Below are 13,178 nucleotides of genomic sequence, written 5' to 3' on the forward strand. Positions count from 1 at the left end.
GGACGTGTTTTTCATGAAGAAATGGATAAACCGCCATCTGCTTGGCAAGCTCTCCTGGTAAACTAATTCATAGTGACCGTGTTTTCTTAAGCTTAAGCTGTTATCAACTCATTTTCTAATTCTAACAACTTGAACTATAGGCAGGCGGAATAGCTGGTACTGCTGTAGATACGGTCCTATTCCCTCTAGATACGCTCAAAACACGTCTGGTACGTTGACATCAGTTGATTCATGCAACCAATTGGTCAAATTTGCCAACATTAACAATCCATAGTTCTGACCATAGCAATCACGTAATGGCTTTCGAGCTGCTGGTGGATTTAAAGGAATTTATTCGGGCCTATCATCTGCTGTTATTGGATCTGCTCCTTCTGGTACGTCGCGATGTGTGGCGATGCCTGTGGTTGATGCTGACCTGTGGACAAGTGTAGCTGGCATGTTCTTTTTGGCCTATGAAGGACTGAAAGATGGTCTGCGCAAAAACTTCCCATCTATAAATCCGCACGTGATGCACATGTTGGCTGCTTCTGGTGGTGAAATCGTGAGCTATATTGCTGTTGCAGTTTCAAGCTGTCACTAACGATTTCTTCTTGTAGGCAGCATGCACAGTACGTGTACCTACAGAAGTCATCAAACAAAGAATGCAAACAAAACAGTATACATCTGTTTCTCATGCTGTGAGACAGATATTGGGTACATCTGGTGTATTTGGTTTCTATAGAGGGTTTTCAAGTACCATTGTTCGTGAGGTAATAGAGACAGCCAACTCTGTTTTTTTTGTTCCGTTTACTTATAAATTTCTTGTGGTAGATCCCATTCACTTGTATACAATTCCCATTATATGAGTGGCTCAAGGTATTTGTTATACACAATTCACTTAGTCTTCACCACATAACAAAAACCTTCCATAATAAGGTGAAATGGTCAACATGGTTCAACCACCCACCGCTACCATACGAAATTGCTCTCTGCGGCTCCATATCAGGTGGTGTAGCAGCTGGTCTCACTACACCGCTAGACGTAGTCAAAACACGAATCATGTTATCAAACAAGACTGGGAAGGAATCACCCACCATCGTATCTACATTCTCCCATATTTTGAGAGAAGAGGGATGGGGGAGATTGTTTTCTGGGATTGTCCCTCGTGTGTTGTGGATTTCGTTAGGTGGCAGTATCTTTTTGGGAGTTTACGAAGTTGCAAAGACTTCATTGCAGTAAAAGAAACAGGAAAAGATTTGAATTTATTATTACTTCCACTCTGTCTCGCTCTCGCATTCGCATCACAAGTATTTAATATGGACAGCTGGATTTGTAAAAAGAATTCTCCGACATGTAAAAACAAGGCCTCGTACCTCCCATATGACTCGTGGTCTCATTTTGAACTCTATTTGATTTTAACCAAGACACCTTGTTCTGCTACCCCCAAAGGGCTCCGCTTCGCCTGAATCAAGGACAACCGCGCATGACACCCCCGTGGGTGGAGGTTATGCTCGGGGGTATCGTTCGGCACTCGTAACAACGCAAGGTTTTTTTGCAAGTGGAAACCCGCAAAGTAGGACTTCACCTTTGCGAGTTTTCCCTATTTTCTGCAATTTGGGCAGCCAAAAAAACTCAACACGCGTAAAGGTACACGGAACCAACGTCTAAATTTGTTGAGAGAACGCGCTGAAAAACGGGCATGGCTCATTGGACTATCCTCGAGAATGTGGCCCAGGGTGTCTTCCTGATATGTATTATCGCAATTAGTATTCTGCTAGGCCTGAGTTTGAGGTAGGATTGCAAAGATTCAGCGTTATCATTGCTGATTCAAAGGTTCAATGTTCATTGTCTTTACAGGATGTTGTTCCCGATGGACTATACTAGGTAAGTCTTCAAAAATGGTCACAAAACGAGGTTGTGACAAATAATGATTTCAACAATCTCGGTCTTTGTTTCTGTTAGATTCTTGAGGTTTGCACAACTTATTCTGTCCATTGGGTTTGGAAGTATGTGTTGTCGTTATTGTTGTTTTTGTTTCTATGTCTTTCAGCGAAATTGGGCACCTGGTAGTTTTGGGCTAGACCCAATCCGGAACGCAAAAATGCTTACGCGCTTCCGACTACTTCCTCAGTTGGTGCTAGTTTCTTGGTCGGCAACTCCGATTGGAGTGACTCTGTATGTGATGGAGTACACATATTTTGTGTAATTTTATACGCAGGTAAACTACCTATACAAATCTCATCGAGCCGTCCGAGCTTCTGACTAATGTTTTTGCTCATGTCTTGTTTCAGGAAGCAAAGTGATTATGTACCTGTTTCTCGGTAAGTGCTGTGGGGCAAAAAACACACACTATTGTATATGTATTTGATTGGTCATCACTCACACAACTTGCTTCCTTTAATTTAGTGGAAAAACTGCATATTGTCACAAGGTGAGTCTTCCATCTTTACTAAAGCTCTGTATATCATTGCTTTTTTCTAACACACAGCCGTTTGTATAGTTTACGTACACGATTCGAGGACCCTCTCTGGAAAATGAATATGGTTTTGATAACTCCCTTCTTGGGTATAGCCCTGCTAGGCTTTTTCTTTACTGGTGAGTTGTGTCTGCGGAGACCGAACGGCGGTTCTGCCAGGTAATTCCTCGCCAACACCTATATTGAATCTTTATTCTGCGTGTTAGGCCATCAATTCAATGAGGATGAGATGAACCCTTTAGCTCTAGCTGTTGGAAATTGCGAGATTTGGTATGGAAGGGAGTTTACAGTTCCGTTCGTGGCGTATGATGTATTTTGTAAGTCTTGTCGCACTTCTTTGAACAAACTGAAAAGAACAGCCTAACCCAATCGATTTTGATATCGCAAATCTAGACTCCATATATATTTCAACATACTTTGTCTGGGCTGTACTGGGTACCAGCAAATCATTGAAGATGGCTCGAAATGGTATGAATTTGTTGATTATCAACGCATTCTTTGCTGAGTGGGGTGTGTCGCAATCGCAATGAGAATAATTGTTTGCTCTTCTTAGAGAAATATGTGGCATTGGCAAAGAGGAACTTGGTGGGAGCGTCCATCTCACTCGCGAGTACATTTGTCAATGTGATGGAAATGGTAGGATTGGTATATTCAAGTCCAATCTCGCATTCTGACCAAGTCTCATTACATGTAGACCTTGAACCAACACCAAAGCGGAACTTTATGTCTCGCCCTTTGCTCCACCGAGTAGGAGTCATTGTCCATCTTTCTGTATTCACTGAACTCACACGTTGCCATTTCTAGCACCCTCGTAAACGCATTATGTCTATGGTACGTCACTTCCTCAGTGGCCATAGGCTCCACCTTCACTCAAAAAGCGCCCGGTGCTTTATCATCAGCCAACAACAACAATAATCAAGTCCATTCCCAAAATCCGTCACGCCTTCCATCGCAAGACCCTAAGAGAATCAGTGCTACTAGCATTACTGCACCACGACGAGTGCCTGTTGCTGGTACTCCAGCTCTTGGTGGTGATCTGGAAAGTGTGGATGAAGAGGCAGGCAGTGCTGACAACATGGCTTGAGATATAAACATAAGTAGATTATAACACGTTGTTTACAATATTATTTGAAATTTCTTGAAATATACATCACAAACCACAAATGCAGGATTTTTCGGACGCATTTTTGATTTCAAGGGTGATACAGCTAATCCGCTGGTACGAGTCTCGTCGTATCTATATATCGGTACGTGTTTGCGTGTTATGAGCTCGCCTCTCCCTTATGAACAACGAAATGCATGAAATGCTGATTGGCTCTCCCACTTCCTCACTTTCAGAACCACAACACACAGACCGCAACAAAACCGTTTTCAGCAAGTTCTCGTATACGAAGCAGGTCTTCCGAGCAACAAGGAGGAGCTTTACACACTTATATCATACATCTAAAACAAGTCTACATCGTGTTTTAATCCAACATCTACCGCTAACCCCAGCTCCGACCAAAACACACACATCGAATAATGGCCCACTCCTATATACAACTACTCGTCCTCTGCATACTAGCATTACTAGCTACAACTGCATTGGCATTACCCGTTGACGATGAATCCCATTCCTTGATTAAGAGAGATCTTGGGCCAATGAGTGTAAGAGTTTAATTTTTTGGCTGTGATGTGGCGATGGGGTGTATGTCGACTGTTTGTGAAGGGAGACAGGGAGGGAAGGGCAGAAATGGTTGTGCGATGAGATGTACAGGCCATTGGAAGCATTATGTGGTTGAATCGCAGGTGGTGGTTGGGTACCAATGAAAGCAACGCAAATTGGTACAAGATAGTGGGTGCATAAGAACGTTTTCTAACGACTTTTTTGTTTCTGACATAGCCATTTGCTATTATAATTGTCATCATTTTCGGTGGTTCGATTACATTTGTTGGGTTGTGGTGGATAGGTACGCAAAACAACGCTTGCGACATCTACCATGAACAATTGAAATCTCATCTAACATTGGCTTGTTATTACAGGCGCCCAAATGAAACAAAGCTGTGGTGGAAACAAATAGACCTATTACTAGCTACTACTACACGGACGATCGACTACCCACCTTTGGCAATAACAACAACACACCCTTTTGGACCTCTTTTCTTTAGATTATGCCACACTATAACGTTGTATAACGCGCCTGCCATTTGGGGCGTATGTTAATATATATAGCTCTCTCACACACAAGCACGTGTATGCTTTGTTGGACTCTATTTTTAAGTTTCGTTAAGCTTCTACTCACAGAAAGTTTCTCATCAAGAAACAACAAGAAGGAGATCTTGTTGCTCAACAATACATAGCACTACAAAAGCCGGAAAGACAACTATATTCAAGAACAATCAACAATGTCCAATTCTCCTTCTGGTGTGGGTATTGTCAATCCCAATGAAACCAAGACCGAAACTGCCGCTGGTGCAGTCAGTACCGTCTCTTCTCATGTCGATGTAAGTTTTTGTTATCAGTATATTTGGATTTTGTAGTTGTTTGATTAGACCGATCGGTGTCGACATTTATACCACATACCAACAACTGAATTGACACAACTTAAACTATATTTAGCCATTCCCTCATTACTTGGTTGGAGGATTATGTGCGTACATACTCTACGAATCGATTCGGACTCGGAATTCTCTCAATGATTTTTGGAATTGACCTCTTGTCCAACACTCTTGTCACCTAGGTGGAGCTTCAGGAATGTACGCCTACAGCGCCCTCAACCAGCCACGCACAGGTGCCATCGCTGGTGGTCTTGCGTTGGCCTTCATATACTCTGGAATGCAGCTTGCCCGTGGTCATGAAATGCATGGGTATGAGGTGTATGATGTAGATGTAGGTTTACGATCCTGGTTGTTTACAATATTTTGTAATCAGGTATGATGTTGGTACGCTCGCTTCTGCTGCGTTGCTTGGTGCCAGTCTCCCACGTGCATACAAGCATCGTGAAACTTTCAGTATGTTGATGAGTGCTTTGGGCGGAGTGTCATTCGTTGGAAATGCAAACAAGGCTTACCAAGTTCGTACACGCAAGCCTAAGGATTTATACACTGTCAAGTTTTGAGTTTGGAAATGATGTTGGAGGTATGACGAGTGTTTCAGTTGGTTACTGTTGCGAGTTGGTAGAAATGAAAATGTATCGTAGTAAAATAAACACAGCATATGTGATATAAACTTCTCAGTTCCAATTTCGTGTTTTCTCATTTGTGGTTCTTTGCTGACTCATCGATGGGGTAAGCAAAAATCTTTTTTTCAAAGTCAGTCACAGCAGTCAGAATCCCCCAGAATCCCATCAACCCGAGGTTGAAAGGAGAGCCAGAACTGACCCATATACCTGTATATCCATATATAACATATGAAATGACTCAGAACGGAAAGCACTCAGTGCCCATGGAACGCACAAAGTCGAGTTCCAAGAGGCTAGACTCGGACAGAATCAACGAACTCGACGACAGACGAATTGTAGATGTGAAGCCATTGATTCCACCTCAGCTACTGATGGAGGACTATCCCTTGTCTAGTGCTGCTATTGACACTGTACGAAAGGGAAGGGAGGATGCTGAAAACATCATCAAGGGTGTTGATGACCGTTTGTAAGTACTGAGCACTTGAAACAATATTGATTTAGAAGCAGTTAGCTTGTGGTATCGAGTGCTTCAATGCTTCATATTAACCGTCAGTGGTGTTTTTGTTGTAGGTTGGTGATTGTTGGTCCATGTACGTACAGTCTCGCATGTCACTTACGGACTGCTCAACAGACGCTTTTAATATTTAAAAGCATAGTCTGTGTTGAATTTACAGCTTGTCTTGCTGGAACGATATTGATCCATCACGATGCACCTATTAGGCTCCATCCATGATGTGAAGGCTGCCAAAGAATACAGCAAGCTCTTGTTGGACTATGCTGCCAAATCTGCTGAAGACTTGCATATCATTATGCGTGTATATTTTGAAAAGCCTCGAACTACTGTTGGTAAGCCAGGATAGATTTTCTTTGTTTGACACATGTCGAAACCTTGGTTTTGCCAAAAAAATTGTGTCAGAACCTAGCATAGACAAGCACTTTAAAGGCACGATTGAATGTTCTCGCACTATGAAGTCACGATTGACCATTTTCCGGGTTTCTTTATCAACTTAGGCTGGAAGGGCCTCATCAATGATCCAAATTTGGACGACACATATTCGATCAACAAGGGTTTGAAGATCGCCCGTGGTCTGCTTCTGGAACTAAACGAAAGCGGTATGCCAACAGGCTGTGAGTTCCTCGACACACTCACCCCACAGTATATCGGAGATCTGGTTTCCTGGTACCTTTTCTCGTTTTTCTCCAGACAGCCCCATCATAAAATTAATGCATTTGTTATCAATGATTCAGGGGTGCCATCGGAGCACGCACTACCGAATCCCAAGTCCATCGAGAACTCGCTTCGGGGCTGTCAGTCCCTGTAGGCTTCAAAAACGGCACAGACGGCAACATTGGCATCGCCATTGATGCCATCAGAGCTGCAAGTGTTGGGCATCACTTTCTATCGGTTACGAAACAGGGTGTATCTGCTATCGTTGCTACAGATGGAAACGATTCGTGTCATGTTATATTGAGGTACGTTGAGCCAGGATCATACATTCATGCTTAATTTATTGAGCGCCAGAGTAACAAATTTAAAATTTCATTTTACTTTTTTAAAGGGGCGGTAATGGTGGACCTAATTACTCGGCTGAGCACGTAAGGGCGACGACTGCACAGTTGGAGAAGGCTGCTATACGACCTGCTGTTATGATTGATTGCTCGCATGGAAACTCGAGCAAGATGCACAAGAATCAGATTGTGTGTGCAAAGGATATATCGGATCAGTTGGCTAGTCGTGGTGATGAGTCTACTGCTAATGCTATCTTTGGTGTTATGATTGAGTCTCATTTGAAGGAAGGGCGTCAGAACTTGACCAAGGATGGGCCTTCTGCTCTGACATATGGTATGCCATGGTCGTGTTGGTCGTATGCGTATGACGTTTACAACAAAGTCAGCTCAACCAAACCATGTACTATTTAGGTCAATCCATCACTGATGCATGCATACATTGGGAAGATACAGTCAAAGTTTTGGACAATTTGAGGGAAGGTATTCAAGCCCGACGAAAAAATCAACCAAAAAAGAGGAAGTTCTAAGAAGAGTGCTCTTTTATAAAAATACGCAACTTCCAATATATTATCATTCAGTTATAAGCCGGGTTGTGGTTTTTTATTCAGTGCGCGACCTCAGTTGTTTTTTTATTCAGTGCGACTTTTCTGAGGTTGAGATGTTGTGACCTTGAGTTTACGATGAAATTCTCGTTGTATTGTTGTATTTGGGATCAAGGACGTGAATGACGCGAGAATACCTCATAAGATGCTTTGTACATAAGATTTGTTTTGGAAGCTACACAATCTGGTTAGAAGCCGTTTGTTGTAGACACAACACCACCTCGCACAAAAAACAACTCTATATATCTCTCTTTCTCAAATACCGACACAAAACCAGGTTTAAAAGTGAGCAAGCAGAGTGCGAGTCAACTCAAGTCAACAATATAATCAGCAATGTCTCGCTACCAAATGCAGCAGCCTTATATTGTACCTCCACAACAGCACAATCAGCCTCAATATATAAGGGTTCCAGCTCAACAATCTCAATCTGAACATCCAACGATGAACCGAATGCCAATGGCACCGTCTTCAGTTTCTTATGGTATTCCAGGTAAGCTTGATACCAATTGCATTTAAATCGTCTACATTTTGCCCTTTGCGTAACTTTCATCTTGTTGGAATCTCTCACTCACTCAACCGCTTACACCTATGTCCTATATAGGTAACGCTCCGCCAAAACATACGTCTATCCGACGAGGATCTCTAGGACCTTCTCAAGTCGCCTATGTGGCTTCTCAACCTGGTGGTGATTATCGCGGCTCGCCATCGTCGTCTTCTCAACCATCTGCTGTGCGTTACATGGAACTACAGCAACAACAAGGAAATGGTCGTGTCATAGGTCAGCCACAATATGTGCCTATGCAGAGTATGGCTTATCCTGTTTCTCCTCCTCAGTACGTTGAACAAAGTTTGGGGTTTGGGGGTATGCTGAAGGGGATGACTTATGTTGTTTTGTTTTGTGTTAGGTCTCGTCGTTCTTCATCTTTTGTATCCTATCGCAGTGATCCTGGATACCAAAACGGAGAGTTTTATGATACTCGTGCTGTACATGGTAACAACCAGGTACAACCTGTCCAAGCACCTGCTATTCCAGCCGATGAGGATGCTATTCGTGATGTCAAGATTTGGACTGAGATTATGAATAAGATGTTTATGCGAGGGTAATGTACCAAGTTCGATTTGCGGCTTTTTTTTGGGTCATACTTTCAATCATAACATCTTTTGCTCAACTTTCTCAACCACGTTTCTCATAGATACTCTCTCCAACCATGCGTAAACGGCCTCTTTTACGACGGTCCAATCCAAGACTGGCGCTTCACTCGCAATGCTCCTCCTCGTCAATCTCCTCGCTCACCGGTAGACCAACAACAAGTATACACATATCCAACACAAGGTGTCCCTGCTCACCCTACTCTTATGGAACATGGATCACCTAATGGTGGTGATGTTGGACACAACAATAAGCGTGTCACTATTGATGCTATTGATTCCACGGCTCCGGAACGAGCAGCTAAACGTGTGCGTCTGGTCACTCAGCCGGTTGTTAATCTGGTTAGTCCGGTACAGCCGCCTAATGCAGCTGTGACTGATGTGTCTGGTGGTGGTGTTGCTCCTATTGGTGCTATGATTGAAGAGGTCTGGACCAAAATAGACCAAGAGTCGTTTACATCATGCTTCGGGTGCCCAAAAAAAGACCGCTTTTCTAAAGACGAATACACTCATTAGGCTCCTGAATCTCGACCAGCACCTCAAGTTCCAACTCAAGTCACTGCTACTATTACTGAACGCGCGATTCCTGCTACTACTGAACATACCATTGCTGCTACTACTGAACAACAACAGCAGCAACAACAACAAGGCACAACTACCTCAACACCAGAAATCCGTTCTGCTGGCTCAGAATCCGATCGTACGGGTTTGCATATGTTGTTGGATGCCACTGCTGCCACGTCCGCTGCTGCTGAGTCTTCAAGTGTGCTTGTGATTCCAGTTATTAATGAGCAGCAAGCCCAAGCCAAGGAAGAGTAGTTTGGGTAGTTTGAAGCTTAGTGTGGTAGTTGTGTGTCTGGGTGGTCTTAAAAATGTGTAGTCTTTCCATAGTTCTGTAGCTCTGTGTGTAGTGATTATTTAGGTAAACAACGTATCTTTATGCCTGAAAATCCGTTAAAAGTGTTCTCATCTGCGTGTTGTAGTTTTTAAGTGATTTCAACCTCCGCCTCTTGATACGTCACATTTAGCTTGGCCTCTGGTGAAATCCAAGCTGAAAAGAAGAGACTAGGAGCGGAGCATTGTATACTCCAGCGTGCATTAACGTAAGTCTTTATTTCACTCTTCATACTGCCTTTCGTCGTTCAAAGCATCTCCATGACAAATGGTCGAAAAATGACCACATCTGATATATACCCCATCAGTTAAACTTCCTGGCTCTAAGTGAGTACATCTCTTATTTCTAGGATCTTGGAATTATACATTCATTGGTTCTACGCTGTCCTTCACCGCTTCGAAAGGGTGCATGTGCTGAGGCATCCAAAACCAAAACATGTTGAGGTGTGTTTTTCGATGCTGGCTATGAAATCGTGTAAGATGATGCATGCTTACATATTGGGATGTAGCAGTTATGAAGGTGTGCATCAGGATCATGGCAGTCAGCAGCAACAGCCACAGCACCAGCATCAGCAGTCGCAGCAGCGAGTGCTTGATCCAAGTCAATACTTTCAGGTAATCGACAAGTTTGATATGTATCTATTCTCTTTCACTGATATTGTATGTCCTTTGCTCTCCTCATCACAAAAACACCTTTATACAGATCGTTGTTGACGAAGTTGCAGGCTCTTCCTCCCTCCTTTTCGAACACCTCGAACCAAACACGACAAGGGCCCAAATACACAATATATTTGGCCAGTTCGGCAACATCAAATCCGCAAAAATGTTTATGGGTCTAGATAATCGCCCATCCATATTTATTGTCTTTGATCAATTGGATAGTGCTCAAGCTGCACATAGTCAAGCAACGAAAAGTGGAAATGATATACGATGCTACTGGGTGCATGGGCCGATTAGTGACGATGGCATTCATCAGACTATATATGACACAAAGGACAATAAGTGGTTGTGCTTCAGCCCGAGTTGTATGGTTACGAAGCGTATAGGTTCGCATAAGAATCAGTTGGTTATTATGCATGTCCCGTTAGAGTCGTTAGATCTGGTTGATGGGGATCGTGTGGTTTTAGATCAATTGGTAGGGGGTTTTCCAAAAACTACTGTGATTCTGAACGGCTTATTGATTTTTTACGTTAGACAACAATTGCCGCCATTCCAACGATCAATCTGCACAATGCCGATGATCCTATTCGATACCCACCAGCAGCGGTGACCTTAAACCGTCCGGTACCATCTACACAACCAAATACAATAGCATATATACATTCATACCAATATCAGCAACAACAGATACAACAGCGAGCACCACTACCACCAACCGACACAAGTATGGACACTCTAGCTGAATTAGCAAGCATCCTCGCCGAAAACCTACACAACTCGACATCTGCTGAACGACTAAAACGTAAATTAAATGATCCAGAAGCTTATGAGACGCCGTTTGAAGTTTTCAATGACGATGATATCTTGTTGAGGTTTTACATCGTCAAGGATTTGGAGACGAGGGTTATTAAGAAAGCTGTGTGTCGTAATTGTCTAAAGGTGGGAAACCATAAGAGTTCAAATGATCAAAGTTATTGATTCCATTGATGATCGTATCATATTTTTCCTGATTCCTATTTCGTAAATTACAGGTCTGGAAAAAGATGCACATTGGACTTATTCGCAAACATCTTCTACGAGTTGAACATGTTGAGTGCTTGGAAGGCAGGATGTGTAAGAGCGATGATGAGTGTCAAGGTCAGTTGAATCATTCACACTATCTGACAGAAACAGTCTTTTTTGCCTTCTAACCTCCACTTCAATCATATTCCCACAGACGCCTTACGAATCGACAGTCAAAAATACGATTTGCCAGCAGCAATGATAGAAGCAGCATCGACCACCACTCAAGCTATAGCACGCTCTCCATCGCCTAGAAGTGGCGAAGACACACCAATGGAAACTCCAACGACGTATTGGTGGATTGATTCCGATAATAGTATACCACTCAGTGCAACGCCAAGTACATCGTCATCGGCTGCATATCATGTGCTGCGTGACAATGGTGGCGGTGGCGCGTCGTCGAGTACAGCGGTTGGTAGTACCGCTACATTCAAGAAGCCTCCGTATATTGTAAGTGACTTAAAAAACTTTTAGTAATGTGTTCTCTACCTGTTTGCTAATGTTTTTTTGGCCTCCAGGCTGGATCATACTTGGAATTATTGGCAGGCGGACCGACCTTTTATGCTCCCTTGCTCGAAGTTATTGATGTTCTTAAAACCGTATTTGAAGAACATTTGCCTGGAGCACTAGGCAATTTGACTCTACAATTATTAACAACTACACCTACTACGAAAAATGTGCCGGATTTGGTGTCACTATTCTTTTACATGGCTCAGAATATGTGTGATGAATGGTGAGACATGGTTACGTGAGACGTAATTGACGTATCATCACGGTATTTTTGTTCAAGCTATTGACGATTATCAATCGTTTGTAGGATGAAACCTCAACATATCCCTTTCACGAATCTGACAAATGAGCAGCTTACAGCCATGCGAAAAACGGCTCATATGGTTGGTACAGAAGGCATTTTGATCCTTCTGCAAACCACGGTATGTTTGATGTTAAGTTCTGTAGTTTAACTGTGTTGCTTTTCAGTTTTGTCGTCTGAAAGTTTTATAATAACTTAGCTGGAACACTTCCGAATATTTGCTCAAATGAGTCAAATACTGCAAATATTTCAGACTGGTGAAGAATTGTTTGATTTCTTCTATGCTGTTCCAATGGGTTTCCAAAGGCTAAAGTAAGGCAAAAAACCTTACGTCACAGCATTCAATAACTTTGCTCAGCTGACATATATGTTTCTCCTATGAACCTCAGGCCAGTACAAATAGATAGAAACGATCCAGTCCTATTCCCCAACAATGAACAACCATCAACACCAAAGAAAATACCAGCCAATAAACCAACACCCATCCGTAAATCTGAAGTTCTCAAATACGTATGTGAGGTATGCTCTCGCGTATTCAAAAAGAAATTCAACTGGCAAGAACACAAAATTACGCACCAAAACGACGAGTCCAAGAAGCATTCTTGTGATAGCTGTGGCAGGAAATTCAAACGAATTCCAGACTTGGAAAGGCATCGCAAAGTATTGCATTCAGATACGCAAACTGTGTTTGAATGTGAGAAGTGTCACAAGACGTTTAGTAGGAAGGATAACTTTAAGAGGCATCAGAACAAGATTGCATGCAAATCTAAGTATGATGGGGAGGAGGACTATAAGGAGTACTGATAAGGTGTTGTTTGTACTTTGTTTAGAAACAAAACGTAAATACACCTCCTCAGCCAGCTAAAAAAACTCGT

General features: G+C 42.7%; 5 protein-coding genes across 5 annotated transcripts; all 5 read left to right on the plus strand.

Moving 5' to 3' along the window:
* Nucleotides 1-21: 21 nt before the first annotated feature.
* Nucleotides 22-1,218, plus strand: SmJEL517_g01410 (uncharacterized protein; the record flags this gene model as incomplete). The annotated part of the gene is made up of 7 exons (XM_031167338.1): nt 22-57; nt 141-209; nt 287-374; nt 432-541; nt 597-749; nt 811-855; nt 916-1,218. The coding sequence occupies 7 exons, from the start codon at nt 22-24 to the stop codon at nt 1,216-1,218; spliced, it is 804 nt and encodes a 267-aa protein (XP_031026463.1).
* Nucleotides 1,219-1,678: 460 nt separating this feature from the next.
* Nucleotides 1,679-3,539, plus strand: SmJEL517_g01411 (uncharacterized protein; the record flags this gene model as incomplete). Its single annotated transcript, XM_031167339.1, has 12 exons — nt 1,679-1,770; nt 1,837-1,863; nt 1,942-1,985; nt 2,111-2,197; nt 2,271-2,300; nt 2,386-2,410; nt 2,480-2,574; nt 2,662-2,772; nt 2,849-2,923; nt 3,009-3,091; nt 3,150-3,202; nt 3,260-3,539. 12 exons carry the CDS (start codon nt 1,679-1,681, stop codon nt 3,537-3,539), a joined length of 1,002 nt encoding a protein of 333 aa, XP_031026462.1.
* A 1,301-nt stretch (nt 3,540-4,840) lies between these two features.
* SmJEL517_g01412 (uncharacterized protein) lies at nt 4,841-5,553 on the plus strand (the record flags this gene model as incomplete). Its single annotated transcript, XM_031167340.1, has 4 exons — nt 4,841-4,939; nt 5,055-5,085; nt 5,176-5,302; nt 5,367-5,553. 4 exons carry the CDS (start codon nt 4,841-4,843, stop codon nt 5,551-5,553), a joined length of 444 nt encoding a protein of 147 aa, XP_031026461.1.
* A 296-nt stretch (nt 5,554-5,849) lies between these two features.
* Nucleotides 5,850-7,652, plus strand: SmJEL517_g01413 (uncharacterized protein; the record flags this gene model as incomplete). The annotated part of the gene is made up of 7 exons (XM_031167341.1): nt 5,850-6,082; nt 6,187-6,206; nt 6,337-6,462; nt 6,628-6,796; nt 6,865-7,089; nt 7,176-7,459; nt 7,537-7,652. 7 exons carry the CDS (start codon nt 5,850-5,852, stop codon nt 7,650-7,652), a joined length of 1,173 nt encoding a protein of 390 aa, XP_031026460.1.
* A 2,601-nt stretch (nt 7,653-10,253) lies between these two features.
* SmJEL517_g01414 (uncharacterized protein) lies at nt 10,254-13,107 on the plus strand (the record flags this gene model as incomplete). Its single annotated transcript, XM_031167342.1, has 9 exons — nt 10,254-10,385; nt 10,474-10,905; nt 10,965-11,369; nt 11,462-11,567; nt 11,647-11,942; nt 12,011-12,225; nt 12,310-12,424; nt 12,503-12,615; nt 12,693-13,107. The coding sequence occupies 9 exons, from the start codon at nt 10,254-10,256 to the stop codon at nt 13,105-13,107; spliced, it is 2,229 nt and encodes a 742-aa protein (XP_031026467.1).
* Between the last annotated feature and the right edge of the window lie 71 nt (nt 13,108-13,178).

Source organism: Synchytrium microbalum, assembly GCF_006535985.1.
Source record: "Synchytrium microbalum strain JEL517 chromosome Unknown SmJEL517_scf0005, whole genome shotgun sequence".
NCBI classification, from domain to species: Eukaryota; Fungi; Chytridiomycota; class Chytridiomycetes; order Synchytriales; family Synchytriaceae; genus Synchytrium; species Synchytrium microbalum.